This window comes from Orbicella faveolata, unplaced genomic scaffold, assembly GCF_042242905.1.
Source record: "Orbicella faveolata isolate gen_17 unplaced genomic scaffold, um_ofav_v1 contig_24, whole genome shotgun sequence".
NCBI lineage: Eukaryota > Metazoa > Cnidaria > Anthozoa > Scleractinia > Merulinidae > Orbicella > Orbicella faveolata.
Genome location: NW_028301552.1, coordinates 33,673,196 through 33,689,870, shown reverse-complemented (window position 1 = coordinate 33,689,870; position 16,675 = coordinate 33,673,196). Strand labels below are relative to the sequence as shown.

Below are 16,675 nucleotides of genomic sequence, written 5' to 3'. Positions count from 1 at the left end.
AGAGAAAAGAATTACTCTTAGAGAAAAGTCACACAGTGCTTCATGATTGTAAGCAAGAACAGATTCATGACTTTTTATTCCTTGTCATCGACTTCTGACGATAAAAGAAAGAGGCAACATTGAAGAGATTACCAGGATAGACACACCTTAAGGGGTAACGACACAGGGGCGGACCTAGGGGAAGGGAGCAGGGGGTGCGCCACCCCCCCCCCCCCGGATGAAGCTGAAGCCCTCTTCGTATTCACTTCTAAAATTTGTTTACCTCACCAGTCAGTTACGCTATTCCTTAGTGGTGCACCCCCTCCTAAGAAAAATTCTGGATTCACCCCTGCGACGCCCGAAATCTACGATTGTAGAGTTAGAGAAAGGTTGACGTTTTTGGAAATAACTTTATGCTACAGAAGAAGAGTTAAAGGCTAATTTTAAATTTCGAAAGGCCAAAACCGATCGCGTGCAGCCACTCGCATAAATTTCAACGTGTTGACACTAATCCCTATTTCAAACTTTAATTAATAAGATGGGAGATATATAAATATGAATCACTTCCTTGAAGTGAGATATCGTTTTAACATTTTAAAATCGATTCTATTCTTACTTTACATTCGAGGTAAGCGTTCGCCAGAAGGCAAATACATCTAAAACTACTCATTAATAAAACTTATTTCTTTATCTACAGAGGACTTCTGCAAACTTTGTATCCTGAATTACAATCGTCTTTCCGTCCATGAACCCAAACTAGTATCTCCGTATTGCAGATGTTCATTAGAATCGCAAATCGAGGAAGAACGATTTCGTGACAAGAAATTTCATTCCAAAAGATTGCGTGAAGAAGCGAAAGAATGTCTTAATGAAGTCACACATCAGTTTTCCGCAAATGAAATGTTTGATTGGCAGCGCTCAATCGGCTTCCATAGCAACCAGTGTTCACGACTGAAAATGTTACCATGGAGATGGAATAATCGATCTCTTCCCATCGTTAATAAAGTTAAATTCATAAGATCCTTTCGTTTGTCCATGAAGGTGAAAGGTTTCATCTATAGATTTCAACGAGGGAATATCCAACGAGTTATGAATATAGTTTCGGCACCAATTTTTCACTTGTTAAACTGCTTCTTGGCCAAGATGTGACAACTGAAAGAAGAAACAATGAAATAAATTAACAGCAAAAGAAAACCAATCGTAATCTCTCCTTTCGCCGCTGTCCCGAGTGCGGCCAGTCTTCGCTCTTCCCGGGAAGACAGAGAGGAAGAGCGTGAGCTCATTTTTCTGAACCTTAACCAATCATTGCCTCGGAAAAACTCAACAAACCAATCAGAGCTCAAACAAAAAACATGACATCTATGGTAACCGCGGGTTTAGTGTAACCTGTTAAAAGCGCGGGAAAACGTATGGGGTTGACGCCGCGGTAATCGCGCATTCTGTGGCAAGCGCATGATAACGTGTGTATCAAGCGCGGGAAAAAAGGTGGTCCATGGAAAGCGCGGGAAAACATACGGACTAAGTGCGACAAAACCTCTGTTACGTAGCAAGCGCGGTATCTTGTACATGTTTGGCCACTACACTCTGATTGGTTACCTCATGAGTGTTCTAAACCAATCAGAGAGTTTATTAAGAGCCATACAAAAAAACAGTGATCCCCGAACCCACCTGTTTAAGAAACTGTGCAGCGTTCATCACTTCACTAGCTCCATACAGCAGTTTCTTTGCACCAGAATGCCTCTACAAAACAAATGGAAACGTATTTTACAACAACTGCAGAAATTCTCTCGCGCTCATTGGCTAATTTTCATTGTCAATAAGCGGACAGACGAATGAAATTATTTGATGCGGCAACGAGCGAGAGCGGACAATTAGACAATTTGCTGTTGTAAAAAAACAAATTGACGCAGTTTTTCATGCGTCTGTCCTGTTATTGACAATGAATTTCGTCTTAACATTGTCAAAGTAGTCTGCGGATCCACAGCTACTTTGACAATGTTATGACGAAACTCATGATCAATAACAGGACAGACGAATGAAAAACTGCGTCAATTTGTTAAAGAGATCCAACATTTGTTCCAATATCTTGTTACCGTGTGATATTTTCAACAGAACACATACCTGACTGTAATCCATCAGGTTTTGATATTCAATGTAATTTCCGCCTCCAACTATAAACACTATCGCCTGTGGAGCAGCAGCATAATTTATGATCAGAAGCATACATCAGGAAACGGTAACATAAATTAAGATCAGAAGCATAAATTAGAGAGCTGCAAAGCCGGACTAGCATGAATTAGAAGCATACATTACGAAACCACTTAGAATAATCGAGATGGAAAACATAAACTGATTAGCACTGAGACTAATAAGGAACAAATGAAAATATCATTTAAGAATGTGTCTCCTTTGCCTTTGCAATTTTGCTTCGTTTCTTTAGCTTTCAAACCTCATTACGTTTCATTATAACATGGAAAAGTGATCTGCAAAACATTCGCCTCACAATATTGGTACATAAAGCAAACAGGGAAAAAGAATAAATAATGGCAGAGAAATTGTATTGACTACTTCAACTATTACTACTAATACAGGTGTTGTCACGAGACCAAGTAATGACGTAGAGTTCGCGTGTTGTCATTGATCAGCTTACCTCGCTGAATGGAGTTTTATTTCGAGGAATAGACAAACTGTGGAAAGACAGTAAACAACAATGTGAAACACTCGTCAACCTCGTTCTCAGGGTCCTCTCTCTTCGAGGAAGAGAAAGGACCCTGGGAACAAGGTTGCAACGTCATGTGCACGTAACAACCAATCAGAGTGACGTCATCAATGTGGAATGTTTCAGAAAGAGTCAACTGGAAGCGTCAAGATAAATGTCTGTTGGCTTGGCCAATCAAGTTAGTCTGTGAGGTGGAGAAATCAAAGTGCAAGCTGATTGGCCATTGGACTTTGACACGTGCGGGAGAGGGCTCTAATTGGATGAGCAGTTTGAAAACCAACAGAAACTGACAGATGTCAATTAGGTGTCAAAAATGTTCATACCAAGGCTAGCAAAGCCGCGCTTTGCTAGCCAAAGATGCACTCTCGTGTATTGAGCGGCTTTACAATGTTACAAATTTATGCTTTTAGCTGTGCATATGCGAGTTACGATCGCACTTGGGATGTCTGGTGTGCAAGCGCAGTGTAGAAGCTAGAACCCATGTCATTGTGTATTCTGCGCAAACGATCAAAGTGCTGACTAAACGTTTTCTACAACCGGCAAAATTACGTTCCATTGAAAGCGGGCTCCCTACCTATCTGTAACGCGTAGCATCTTCGGGTCAAAATATCTGTAATCTTCAGTTTCCTAAAGAAAAATAAAAAGATATCAGCATATTTAACTTGTGAGTGTTGTGATCAAGCGACTCGAGCCCGGGGGAGATAGGGACAGCTTACCGGATTTGACTTGTTGTCCATTAAGGCGTCCACAATACGTGTGACGGGTAAATTCTATAAAAGATAATTAAAACACAGACATTTTTAGTGCAAAGATTAAAACAACTTACGCAATAGAGCGGTTTTCAAGTGAGTGTCGTAAAACCAACAACAAAGAAATCAGTCTAGCCAATCACAAAGGACACGACAAAGGGTAATACAGTGAACCAATCAAAACTTGAATTACATGCAGCTGACGCAAAGAGCCGGAAAACGAGTGAGTCATGGTTGGTTTTGGTTTTACTCCTGATTGGATGACAAAGTGGAGTGAGTTATTTGAGCCAATCGCTTGGCGTAGCAATGTAAAATTAAATCAAATGCCATTATTTTTGACACTCACGTGATAACCAATCTATCTTAGCCAGAGAAACCGTGACCAAACTTTTCAATCACGTCTTCAATTCTTCTTTCGCTTAAGAGGAAATTCCATAATAATGACGTCACTGTACAGAAATCCACCTAGATTGGTCGTTGCTTGGTGCGGTTATTTTCCCGCGCAGTAAACAGCCAATCAAAGACGCTCGATGGATTTCTGTCAAGTTACATCATCAGTAGTGAATTTTTCAGGTGGAAGCTCAGATGTCTTCAAACGAAGGAGGAGTTCAGCGCGCGATGTGAGGCTTTTTTTTTCATCAGGGTATCGATTCTGAATTTTAGCTCACCTTGTTTCCAACGACAAGATTCTTGACTCCCTCCATGACAAACTGTGATCCGGTATTCATAAACCTCGAAAACATGGCGCTGAAAAAGTCAATCAGTAACACAATTACAGACTCGCGCATACACAACTCCAAAAGACAAAACCTAAAACCTTTGCTGAGGCATAATTCATAGCGGCGTAAAATATTCTTTCCCGCTGCGGGTCATTTGGTAGTTTCTTTCATAAACCACGATATCTTGTCTCTAATTGCCTGCGATGTAATAGATCAAAATGGAATTAAATATGGTCTATTACACCCAGGCAACAATGAATATGGTCACTTGTTCTTGTTCTTGTTCTTGTTTTATTATTGCTATTTATAAACATAATAACAACACATCAATGTATATTATTAGACAAGGAAGCCCAGGGAAACCAAAAAGGCTTATTTTACGAAACAACTTTTGTTCATGACACGGACTGTATCGTCTCATCTATTATTTTGTTGACAATAATAATAATGATGATGATAATGATTAATGTTTCTAAAACACAAATCAAACATACAACTTACTTAGTCCCAGTCTCTAGACCCCCCCCCCCCCCCCTCCCAACCCCCCATCCCCCAGCGCGATTCCGGACAGCGGTGACCGAACGCACGACACTCTGAACGAAATCGTTTGACTCCGCGCATGCGTTCAAGTTCATTAATGGTTTCTGAACAAAGCAGTGAAAACGGCGCTGACCTTCCCTCAGCCTGGCATTGTTTAAACCCACCTGTATGTGTTTTGTCCTCCCCCTCCAGACTGAAGAGGCCCCACAGTGATCTTGGTAAACGCTCTAGGTGGTGAGAACAAAACATCAGCTTATCTTTATAATTATGTAAAGGATTTCTTGCTCTTGCTTGAAATTAAAAGGAAGTTTGGACTGTTAATTTCCATCAAGAGAGAATGAAGGGAAGAGAGTTAATTCCTCATCCGAGTCTTATTTCCAACGAAAACCCTCTCAAGTTAGCCTTTTCTCCTCTCTTGTTTCCATGTTGTAACTACACAACGTTTTTCAAATACAACTTTTATAAAATCAGGTGATGTAGAGAAGCACCCGGCCGGACGCTGACCCTGTAGTCTATGATAAAATTGTCACATCAACAATGTTGTACAAAATCTTGCAGCATTTTACCTCCTTCGACTAAGCAAGCCTTGTTCTTTGCATATGGACATTTCTCTCGCTCCGAGCTCGGCTTTCACAGCTCAACTTGTAAGGAAGTCTAACCTTCGACTAAAACTATTGCGGGCAATGTTGCAGAGTGACACGAGGCCGTTGAGGTCGCATGGTTCAGAAATACACTGCCTCTCTACAACGCGTTTGAACCATTTATAACAATAAGGAGGAGTTACGGCGACGCCAAGGACAACGTGCATTAACAAAAATGAATTTACATTTTACCAACGAATCTCGCGATACTCTGAATTAAGTCATTTAGTTTGTTTCTCTTTGCCAAAACTATCTCGAAACTGAATAAGGAACACAGTGTAAAATTCGAAATATAAATTTTAAAAATCATCCGTCGTTGGTTCACGTTCTCCAGACAACGCAGAATTTTGTCAATTCACGTTGTTGTTTAGCAGAGAACGGCAAAACAATGTACCAAGAATTATAATGCACGTGCACAGCCACTGTTCTGCTCATTAAACCTTTTGTTTAGCGACGTTGCCGTTGCCGTTGTGGCTTTCTTAAACTCCCTTATTTGATGAACTCGGTGCATCTTTTAGTTTAATATGCTTTGTTAACATTTACCTCCATTTCTTGATGTATTCTAATGGCGCGAGATCAGCTCCTGCATCTAGTAAAGCAGATGAATATTGATCAAGCTCCGCCTGCAAATAACAAACAACAAGGATTAAAATCAAATTCGCACACTCTATTCAACCAATCAGCTGCAAAACCAAAACCAACCGCAACTTGGTCACAAGAATTTTCCCGCGCTGGGCGCCAGCTACCGTGAATTCGCCTCTAGTTCTAATTGGTTCATCGTGTTGCTTTGGTTTGCTCTGATTGGTCAAAAAGTTGTGGATGCACTGATTTTGGTTTTACGATAGTTGTTCGCTTCTTACCGGCGACATGGTTGGTCCAGATATGAAGTAAATTATAAATAATCGCAGCTTGTCTTGAGGAGTACCGGCTGCAAGTAGACAATGACAATTAGCAAAGGTGAAATGAGGTGAAATGAGGGTGACGAAGGACATGGCTTTCCCTTTTGCGATTAGAGCGGTTTTAAATTGGAGAGTCGAAAGCAATTTGCGTTTACGTTGTTTTTGCTTTTCTATGCTTTGTTATTGGTTTAAAAAAACTCGCGCCACTTTCTCAACCAATCAGACGTGGAAGCAAACCTAATCGTGACTTGCTGGCACTCGTTTTCCCGCGCTTTGCTCAGTTACACGTATTTTCTTCGAGTTTTGATTTGCTCAATGGATTGTCTGAGTTTTCTGTGACTGGCGAGAGTGATTACCTTGGCTTTGGCCTTAAGACCCTCAATTAAAAACCGCTCTATTCCACGATTCACACCTTCGATTTATTCTATGTGAGAAAGAAGTTATATGAAACACGAGAGACCGTGTCATACCACATTTCCAAAAGAACTTCGTTTAGAAATGTGGTCAAACACGGTCTTAAGAGTTTGATATATCTTCTCAATCGAATCTAAACTTAGGAGAAAACGGAAAAACAAAATCGTAAAAATCTATGCTAATTAAGATCAGATATCCAAATACCGTCGCAGTCGCATTTTCCTAAACTCGAAGAAATATCAGTGACTTTAATAAGTTTATTGAATGGCGTGAAGGCAAAAATGACAGACTTGTCATTATTAGAACGTTCTAAAAGAGAACGGAGTACAAGACGCAGATAAATAAAATCATAAAGGCCTCCCTAGAACGAAGCGATATCATATAAGCAAACGGCCAGTGCTATTCTGAAACTTACCTTCTGGATCTTGAATAATTTCCAAGATTGATTTGTCCTGAAACATAACAGGAAACAAGGACTGTAAGCACACGTATAATATGACAAATCTTTGCCGACTACATGATTTCAATTTTGCCTCATCAAAATACAATTTTGCGTAGATGAGACATCACCCCAGACACGAATTGATCCCAAACATTTAAAGAACTTGTGAAACTTAATAATTGGTGAAATGTTTAGCTCTTTGTGTGCAATATTCAGGGGGATATTGATTTAAAAAAAACAGCAAAATGTCTGGGTGGAGTTTCTAAACCCACGTAACCCAACAGGTATAACATTTATCATTCTAAAATTGCTTGGGAAAGTAAATCGTGGTACTCTCTTTCAATATGCAGGGTTGATAGTTTTGGAGTTCGATCAGAAACTGAAGTGGTATGAAAAGGAGACAAATATTGTAAACGCTTAATTCTCTGAGCCCATAGTCCTCAGCGGACGTTCTAAGCAACAGTACCTAACGATGACAAGCTGGCATTTTGTCATTCGCTCTGATTGGATAATAAGAATCAGACAGTCTTTGCGTAGTTTTATGAGGGTTTGCCAACACGCCGCTCTTTTACAGAGACTATTTACATGAGAGTATTCGAAGGCTACTCAAGCTCCTTTTTTAAGTGTTTCATTCATTCACTGTTGCCATTGGTCAGAAGTAATTGCTTACCAATGTGGCTTTGCTCATGATCTTCTCTTCAGTCTCAAAGTATACATCGAGCTTTCCTGACTGGAAAATACAATAACATTTCTTACGTTAGATATTTTGCCTGTCTTGTTTGCCTAGGACTGACTGTAGTCCAAAATGGCAGATTTTGTACGGTCAAATGCGCTAGTCTGTTGCTCCCGTTAATTAGAACTTAGAACGCAACTGATAAAACCAAAACCAAAGCAAACACTTTAGCCAATCACAAAGGACATTGATTATCCAGTGAACCAATCAAAGCTCGAGGGAAATACATGCAGCTGACGCAAAGCGCGGGAAAATGAGTGCGAACGAGTCGCGATTGGTTTTGGTTTGACTTCTGATTGGATGAAAAAGTGGCGCGAGTGTTTTTAAGCTAATCGTGTAGCATAGTAAGTGCAAAAGCGTTCACTTTTCGACACTCAAATGAAAACCGCTCTAAACAACGCCAAACAGTTAAAGGAATTAGAAACAATGCCACTGAAACAATCGTGTCATCTCCACCTCAACAAGCTCAGTTCAACTAAACTCAGTTCAATTTAACATCGAACTATGACAACAGAAAAATCTATGAGAATAATTATCAGATAACCAAAACATGGTCATAGTTAAACCTGTTGAGGGTGAACACCTCTTACCTTAATGTGATCCAAAAGTGCTGTGGCAATTGTGGTGTGCATATCGATCAGCCTCTTCTTTTCAAGCAACTCAGGAAGTGAACTACAACAGTAACAAGAATATTACTTCACAATGTCATCTACGCCTTAGATATCTTTTGACAACACATTTTACCATAGCCTGCAGTGCGGCCTGCAGGAGTCCGAAAATGGTCACTGTGTGTAGGCTGTCTATGATGCAGGCTAATTTTACCACTGAAAGGAAAGTTTGTAAAAAACGGAAATAACAATATCAGCATGTAACTCCACTGTTCTCAGTCAATAACTATTTATAAGACTCCACCACTTTGAATATTCAGGCTATAAAGTGTCTCATGTTGAAGAGTAAAAGTAGCACTTACATTAAAGCAAATTCATACATCAGATAGAGATATCAGTACATATACCTGACAGCTGATGTTAGTTTAGCTGTACTATCAGCCATCAGTTCACCCATGGCTTCTTCATTACTCTCATCTATTCCCTATCAAAAACAAAAGTCTCCACTATCAATGTTAAAAATTATTACCATAACATGCTGGCCTCAAATTTTGTTTCCAAGAGACACAATATTTCTGGTCAGAGGCCCCAACATTTATCTCAGCAAATGCTCTCTCTAAGCATGCATGCACTAAATCAAGCTGGATCCAGGATTTTGCGGTTCCAATTTTATACTTCACCCAGAGCAAAGGGCATTCAGTCAGCACTAAATGAAAAATGCGCAGGCTGTGGGCACAAGATTGTGTATCAAAATTGCATTGCCATGATATCTTTCATCCATGGCCGGAATAAATTTTGTTATCACCAAAGACCAAGTCCAATAGCAATTAATGTTTTTGTCATCATTACCACTGAGTTGATTGATGATGTGGATTGATTGGTTGAAAGAACACCACTGGTCATGCATGAACAGAACAAAAAGTATCTTAACAGCTGATACTGAGAGAAACAAACCATGCGAAAACAAGCACAGTTGTTGAATGACAAAACAAGAAATGCTGAACTTGGTTAATTGCAAAAAGTTGTGATCTGTCAGCATCGCAAACATCAGTATAATCAATTTGCATCACCTAATCACTTGCGTTCAACAAGGGCAAATAATCTGATCACTTGTAATCCAAAACTCAAGAAACTTTGCTCGGCTTTGTTGAATCACTGCACCAATCATCTTAGAATGCAAACTTTAAACCCTACCATGACATTTTTTAGTCTCTTGACTTCTTCTTCAGAAGCTCTATATTCATCCAGTTCTTTCTGTATTGACTCTGCCACTGTTGGAAAAGGACTAAAAAACACAAAAGAAAAAATTGAGGGCAATAAATTGAACCATGAACACTCTACATTTTCTGGTACATTTTCTTGGTTACTACAGAATGAAGGTAATTCATAAAATGTACAAGTCGTTCTTTAAGTGTCAAAATGATAGATACTCCTGCTAAATGAAGAGAACTCATTCCATAGTAACTAAAAAAATGTACAAACAGTTTTTGTAGTTCTTAGTTTAAGTGTCCTCACTGTAATAGGTAACATCAATCAATCTTACATTTTGCAATTCCTTGGAAATTACAGCAAAGAAATATGACAAAAATTATAAACTCCCACAAGTTTTTCGGTTTTCCATGATAGAACATAAAACACCTACCTACAGTTCATGGGAATTCTTTGGAATTGTTTATTACATATCAAGGGTTACAGCCAGACCTTTTTGCACTGCATGTACAGAAGGAGAGGTTTAACACCAAAGGTGCTAACTTTTAATCCTGCCCTCCTTGGAAAATGGTACTACTTCCCACTTTTCAGTGATAGGTTTACATTTATTTAAAAAGCAACATGACTCACATATCACTACTGGTTGCAGAATTCTACTAGGCTTGAAAACACCCATGCAAAGGATTCTACATTCAACATTCGTGGCAAGTTTTCTTGTTTTGACAATGTCATCACTTAGGACATAATGATAATGATGGATTTAGTTGATACATAAATATTTTTCCCATCCAAATGTAACACACCTTCCTTTGTGCAATCCCCAAAACTTATCCATAACACTGAGGTCATACGATTTGACTTTAGCTTGTTTGGGATGTCTGTGGTGAGGATCAGCAGGTTCAGGGTTGTTTGGTGTTGACTCCTTGACAACAACTCTGTTCAGGTGCAAATTCTGAAGATATAGGAGAATTTAACAAGCCTGCTATCACACCATCAGTCATACAACAGCACTTAATACATGCTCATTACAACTGGTAAGCCATAAAAACAAAAAAATTGACACAGGCTAGGTTTCTTTTGTATTAAATGATCTTGCCCTTTTGCGACAGTAAAACTTAATATCATTGTTGTAATGACATGGCACTATTGCCCAACAACACTGCAATCACAATAGTAGACCAAGGGCATTTGATCATGTGATTAAGGCTGTATAACAACTGAACTTACCAAGACATCATGTACTAAAGCTTGATATGTCCATGTGTGGTGTAATGGAGTACACAGATCCATGTTACGATCTAAAATTACCAACACTGGTCGTTGAAAACTGAAGTTTATAAAACAAAAACAAAAAGTTACCCTTGAAATGCTTTGACATGAAGGCAAACAAAAGAAAGAGCATGTTCCAATACTAGGCATACAGCAATAATCTAAGGCTTTCAGGCAAAAAGGGCGTATATAGCATTTTGGGCAGATTTTTATTTTTTGCAGGATCAAGCTAATTTTTGGCAGACTGACTTGTTTTGACATGAAAATCATCGTTGTGTAATTGATTTTGTTGATATGCACTTTGTTTTCGAGAAATAACGTTTGCAAAAAAACTCAGTTTTCTGAGCAGCATCTTTTGGAGCGAATCCTTCGAAGGTGGATTTTGACGTGGCGCAAACTTGAACGGTTACTTTTAGCAGCTTTGACGGCGCATTTTTTTTTTAAATAGATGTTTAGATTTTTGAAAGAAGTAGAGAAATAGACCGGAAAAAAAAAATCGACGGACCTCGTATCGAGCCGGTTTCACAACAAAACAAACTTGAATCTGGTCTGTTCAGTGCTGTATTCGCTTGTGCTAACGAAGCAACAGTAAGAGAATTGCATAATTATATGAATGATAAAACTAGCGGCTAATACCATGCTTCGGTGACTTCGTGGTTTCTTTTGTTTTTCACTCAATGAAAGACCTCCAAAAGATACCATTGGAAAACTGGGTTTTTGGCATACATTATTTCTCGAAAATGAAGCGCAAATCAACAAAAACAATTATGCAACGATGCTTTTCATGTCAAAACAAGTCAGTCTGCCAAAAATTAGCTCAATTTTGCAACAACAAAAAAATCAGCCCAAAATGCTATACACAACCTTTTTGCACGAAAGTCTTCAATTATTACCAGTATAAGATTGTAGCACAGAAAAAATTTCCAATCAAAAAAATAATGGTGTTGTTACAAACCTGAACTGCCCAGAAGGAATGTCAGCCGTAAACAGGCTGTTTCTAGAATCTCTGAGATTTTCTCTCAACTTTTTGTCCAGTGCCTAAAACACATACATGTATTATAAAACTTAAAAAATTTTTGTTTTGAAATGCAGCTGTGTTAATATTAATACCATCCATGCATACTAGGGTGACTGAAGGTGGCAACCACATAATTCACATATGAAATTCTGTACCAATTTTAAAACAGTTAACACAACAAAATTTAAAATCAGGCTGTCAGCTATTTTCAAGTCAAGGGCATAAGATTTTTTAGCCAGAGGGTGCGAGAATTTTCAACTACAACCCAATCATATCCAGAAATCATCATTGATACGGCTTTTTCTTTTCTTGCATTGTCCAAGATTTGTAATTCTTTGAAAGTGTCAGTTAAGGTTGCAATTAAACGTTTTAAACTGGGTAGGAACAGGCCTTGAAAAAAGTGCCATCCAGTCATCCAAGAGCAGTAGATTTTCCTGGCAGGCAAGAAACTTTTCATTCTTACTTCCTTGATGGCCAAGGGCCCAGGCAAGTTGTCAGTCAACTAAACTTAAAAAAGAAAGCTGACTTGCCCAGGGCAAGCAAAATTTGAGAGCTGCTTATCCAAAAGGGAAGTCTTTTTCAAGCCCTGCAGATGGTGGCATGAAATCATACCACATTTTTGACCCACAGCCAAGAGAGCTGGGAAGTACAGAGTATATAATCTTGCAGACAGTTTACAGGCTATGATAATAAAAAACATGTATCATACCTCTGCTACCATTTCTGCAGCATTGCCTTTTGGACATCTGATAATTGGCACAGTGCCTAAAAGAAAACATTGATCCAAGCAAAAAACTTTTTAACCACCCTCTAATTAAAATTCATCTGCGCTTTTGTCAACACTTTGCTACCAACTCAGTGATCATTAAACATGAAAGATAACAATAATATTAATCAGAATAAATTTTTAGTTCCTATGATAATTCTCTAACCTCATCCCCATGGATGGGATGCTAGTCCATAAATTCAAGTATGTTCCTGAATTCATTTAATTCAACTATGTTCTTTCAGCTTAATTGTTTATTTTCCGCTTCATTACTGTTTTAGAAAATAAGCTTTTGCAACACTATAATCACTATGCTCAAGCAAATAAAGCTAATGCTGTTGATATGTATACACCTAGGTGTAGAGAGGTCCTGTGAGAGTAACGTGTCTTGCTCAAGAACACAAAACAGTCCCCAGCCAGGGCTCAAGCCTAGACTGCTTGATTCAGAGTCCAGTACACTAAACATTAGGACATTGCATCTCTCACAAGTTTTGCAAGGCTTTAACAGGAATAACTGACCTAAAGACACAAGTACACTGAAGAGACTGTCCACTATGACATCTCGAAGCATTTCAATGTCTGTATCCTTTGCATCAGGTCTGTTAAGTGCTGCACAATAAAAGACAATGATATTGTAGTTAATTTTTTATCTCAGTTAATTTTTTATTTCAAATATACATTGTACATGTGGTTTGTGTTCTTCAGGTGAGCTAATTTTTTTTTTAATACATCCCAGTCCATAATAATAGTTCCTCTAAAACTTTGGAGCACTAGACAAGAGAATGTCGCCATTTAGCAGATGACCTTCAGCCACTGCATGCCAATGGCTCAAAGTGTAAGACATTTCAGCAAATCAGATTGCAGCATTTGCATTTTAATATGCTCGTAGAATTCTTGTAAAAGATAGCAGACTGTAGTGACTTATCACTACCACAATCTTACCGTAGTACGATATTGAATCTCTGTCTTGGTTTCTCACTGTGAACATTTCATCTTCCAAAGAAATAAAATTTAAATACTGATCAAAAACCTGCAAAGAAAAATATACTTCCTTAATTTATAAAATTTCATTTTGAAGGTAAAAAAAGAATTTTCATGGAAAGTTTTCTTTTCCAACCAAACCCTCCAGACAATACAAAGGAAAGTGCATAAAATACATTTTTTTTCAGACAAATTGTGACCAATTTTTGTTGTTTTGGGAAGAAAACATTCCATATTTGATGCATTTTTGTGTTTGAATTGGCAAAGCTCTACTTTGAACAACTCCCTTTAGGGTCAAGAAGGTAAAATTGGCAATATCCTTGATCTTGATTTTTTTTAAGTTGTCATCTCTGCATCGGGTCGGCAAGGTTCAACGTCCCTCTTGTATATCTGGGTGGAAAGAGGTACATACAGACTGCTGTGTCAGCAGGTAACCATTAGTCCAATGTGCCTCTTGTTTTTAAAAGGACTCAATAATAATATCTGGGAAGTAACATAATACCTTGGTGATCTGAGTGACGCTGTTTGACTGAAGAGCTGCTGTGGCAAGATCCTCTAATCGATGTCTTGATATAGCAGAAATAAAATTCAGGTAGTAGGACTCATATAGTTGATTTCTACAATCCTACAAAAATAAAATAAATAAATGTGTATAGGGTGTTAAGATGATAATTTATTTTCTACCCCTATGGAGAAGAAACACGGATTGTTCAAGGGAGAGCAGGTTGGTGATCTACAGTTATTACCAAGTTATTGTAACAAAATATTAATTACTAAAATCAGGTATATAAGAATTGGCAAGGCGGATTTATTTATTATTTTAAACATAGAAAAAGTTGGAAACCAATGAAAATAATCAAACCTGGCATATTCTTTTCACATTTTCCTCAGTCGGAAGAACAAAATAAATAGCAGGCACTTCAGGTATTGCATCTCTATCAGAATGCAGAAGACTGTGAAAACATGTAAACATCAATCTGAGTTAGTCTGTTGATAAAATAGTACTGTTTTGTAATAAAATGAGTAGTGCAGAAATGGACTTAAATTGATGCAAGGGATTTTAGAGAAGGCAATCTTAATGAGATGGATGTTACATAGTTTTTGATGACATTACTACAAAAAAATTAAGAATTTCACTACAACATTAAAGCTTTCCAATCCCATTTATCCTTAAGAGTTATTACCAATTTCCGGATGTTGCCATTAGTTGGTTAGTATTTAGTCTATTTATTTGAATGTATGTTCCTGGACTAAGACACGGTCAAGGTCCATAAACACATGCAAAAGAAGAACAAGGCCAATATCCAGCCATCCAAACCAAACAAGCTTGCTTGGCAACTGACTCTTTTCTAGGGCATAAAGAACACCATTTTCTTATGAGAAACAGCAGGTAATCCCGAGTAGGAAAGATAGCACCATATTACCCAATCAGGTAGCCAATCACAAAACAAGATTTGACTCACCTTGCCTGCTTATGGAGCCAGCCATACAATAAATTCAAATAATGAATAAAAAAATTGTCACTCTCAAGATGCCAACTGCTAATAATAATTATAAGCATTTATTAAATTATATCTTTTTACATAAAGTTAATTCAACTCACAGATGCAGAGTTATGCCCATTTCACGCAACTCCTTTACATTTAGCAATGGAGAGATAATGTCCTGGCCATATCGATCATAAACAAGAACCTGTATCAATGAAAAAAATTTCCTCAGATTTAAAAGCCCTGCATGTGGACATCTACCAAAGGCATTTGGTAAGCTTTAAATGCAGTCAAAAATAACAAATTGTCTATATTTTCCAAGCTGTGTGAGGCATAATATGCTGTCCTAGTATAAATTATGGCTGATGAATGTGTTGAAGTTCAGACCTAGTGGCTTGGATGCAAGCTCAATCATTATCGAGTTTATTTGCCCATAATACACTTATCTTTGGCTTTCCAGGGGGTTAACCCCTGAGACACCCTTGGGGAAATCTCACGAACATGCCAGGAATAGCACAGGGTTTATTGCATGTTTGCTCTTCATCACGCCGTTGAACAAAGCCTGAGACATGGTTGGAGAAAAAATAAAGTCTGTAATTGCTGACAGTTTCGAAGAACAAGAAAAAAGCGAAAAAAGAAATAAATTTGTCTGCTTCTATTGCAAATGAAGGTATTCCGTCCTCAGCTTAGCCTCTGGGGAAGGGGAAATTGGTGTAAACTCTATGCACTATACCCCAGGTATTTAATAGATTTTTGTTTGATTCTGACAGCAAATCTCCGGTGGTGTCCCGGGGATCAACCCCGAGAAACCCAGTGATAAGTGCATAATTGGTTGGATTCTTACCTTCCAGACCGGTTCGACTGCGGTTGATTTTGTGAGTGGCTGATTTAGGTTCAGCATACGCCTCAAGGAATCTAAAATGAAATAATTAAATATAATCCCGGAGCTTAATCTTCAAACATTAAAATTTACAAATTTTGTGCCCGTGACAAAATAATAGTCGTGAAATGGATTTCGCTCAAGTTTAATGGATGACCGCATTTGATAGAATTTATATCTATCAAAGAGCGCGATCTTCATGCTTATACTTCTACATCAAGATAATAGATATCATATCTGAATATATATCTGGGTTCACAATACAGATCTAACGATAGGAAGGTACAAAATATTACTATTTTTTACCTATCTGTCTCGCACGTATGCTGGCCGCCATCTTGAATTTTCCAGGGAAAACGCATGCGTAGTTTCAATGCCTACGTGTCTGCTCGCCCCAGTCTTCCAAGTGCACGCCTCGTCTTGTTCTGGAGGTTGATTTTCGGGCGTACAAGGACCTGCAAATTAACGCGTTTTAAGGCCAATGCCACACCTCAGGAACTACGTACAGACATGTATATTAAACTATCTCAATTTGTTATGTTAATCCCCTTTTCAAATGTTCTCTGACTGTGCCCTTGTAGTTCTTGAAAGAATTGACCCTGTCACGTGACCGTGTCAATCG

General features: G+C 38.3%; 1 protein-coding gene across 1 annotated transcript; it reads right to left on the bottom strand.

Moving 5' to 3' along the window:
* Window positions 1-480: 480 nt before the first annotated feature.
* LOC110056022 (sec1 family domain-containing protein 1-like) lies at window positions 481-16,459 on the bottom strand. The gene is made up of 26 exons (XM_089290842.1): window positions 16,360-16,459; window positions 16,018-16,088; window positions 15,290-15,378; window positions 14,549-14,639; window positions 14,189-14,311; window positions 13,648-13,735; window positions 13,225-13,314; window positions 12,649-12,704; window positions 11,877-11,959; window positions 10,880-10,979; window positions 10,456-10,604; window positions 9,638-9,728; window positions 8,851-8,927; window positions 8,426-8,507; window positions 7,773-7,832; window positions 7,076-7,112; window positions 6,208-6,275; window positions 5,891-5,970; window positions 4,871-4,933; window positions 4,116-4,194; window positions 3,415-3,468; window positions 3,273-3,325; window positions 2,630-2,666; window positions 2,101-2,166; window positions 1,648-1,719; window positions 481-1,131 (listed from the first exon to the last, which is right to left on the bottom strand). Exons 1-26 carry the CDS (start codon window positions 16,388-16,390, stop codon window positions 1,102-1,104), a joined length of 1,920 nt encoding a protein of 639 aa, XP_089146968.1. The 5' UTR covers window positions 16,391-16,459; the 3' UTR covers window positions 481-1,101.
* Window positions 16,460-16,675: the final 216 nt, after the last annotated feature.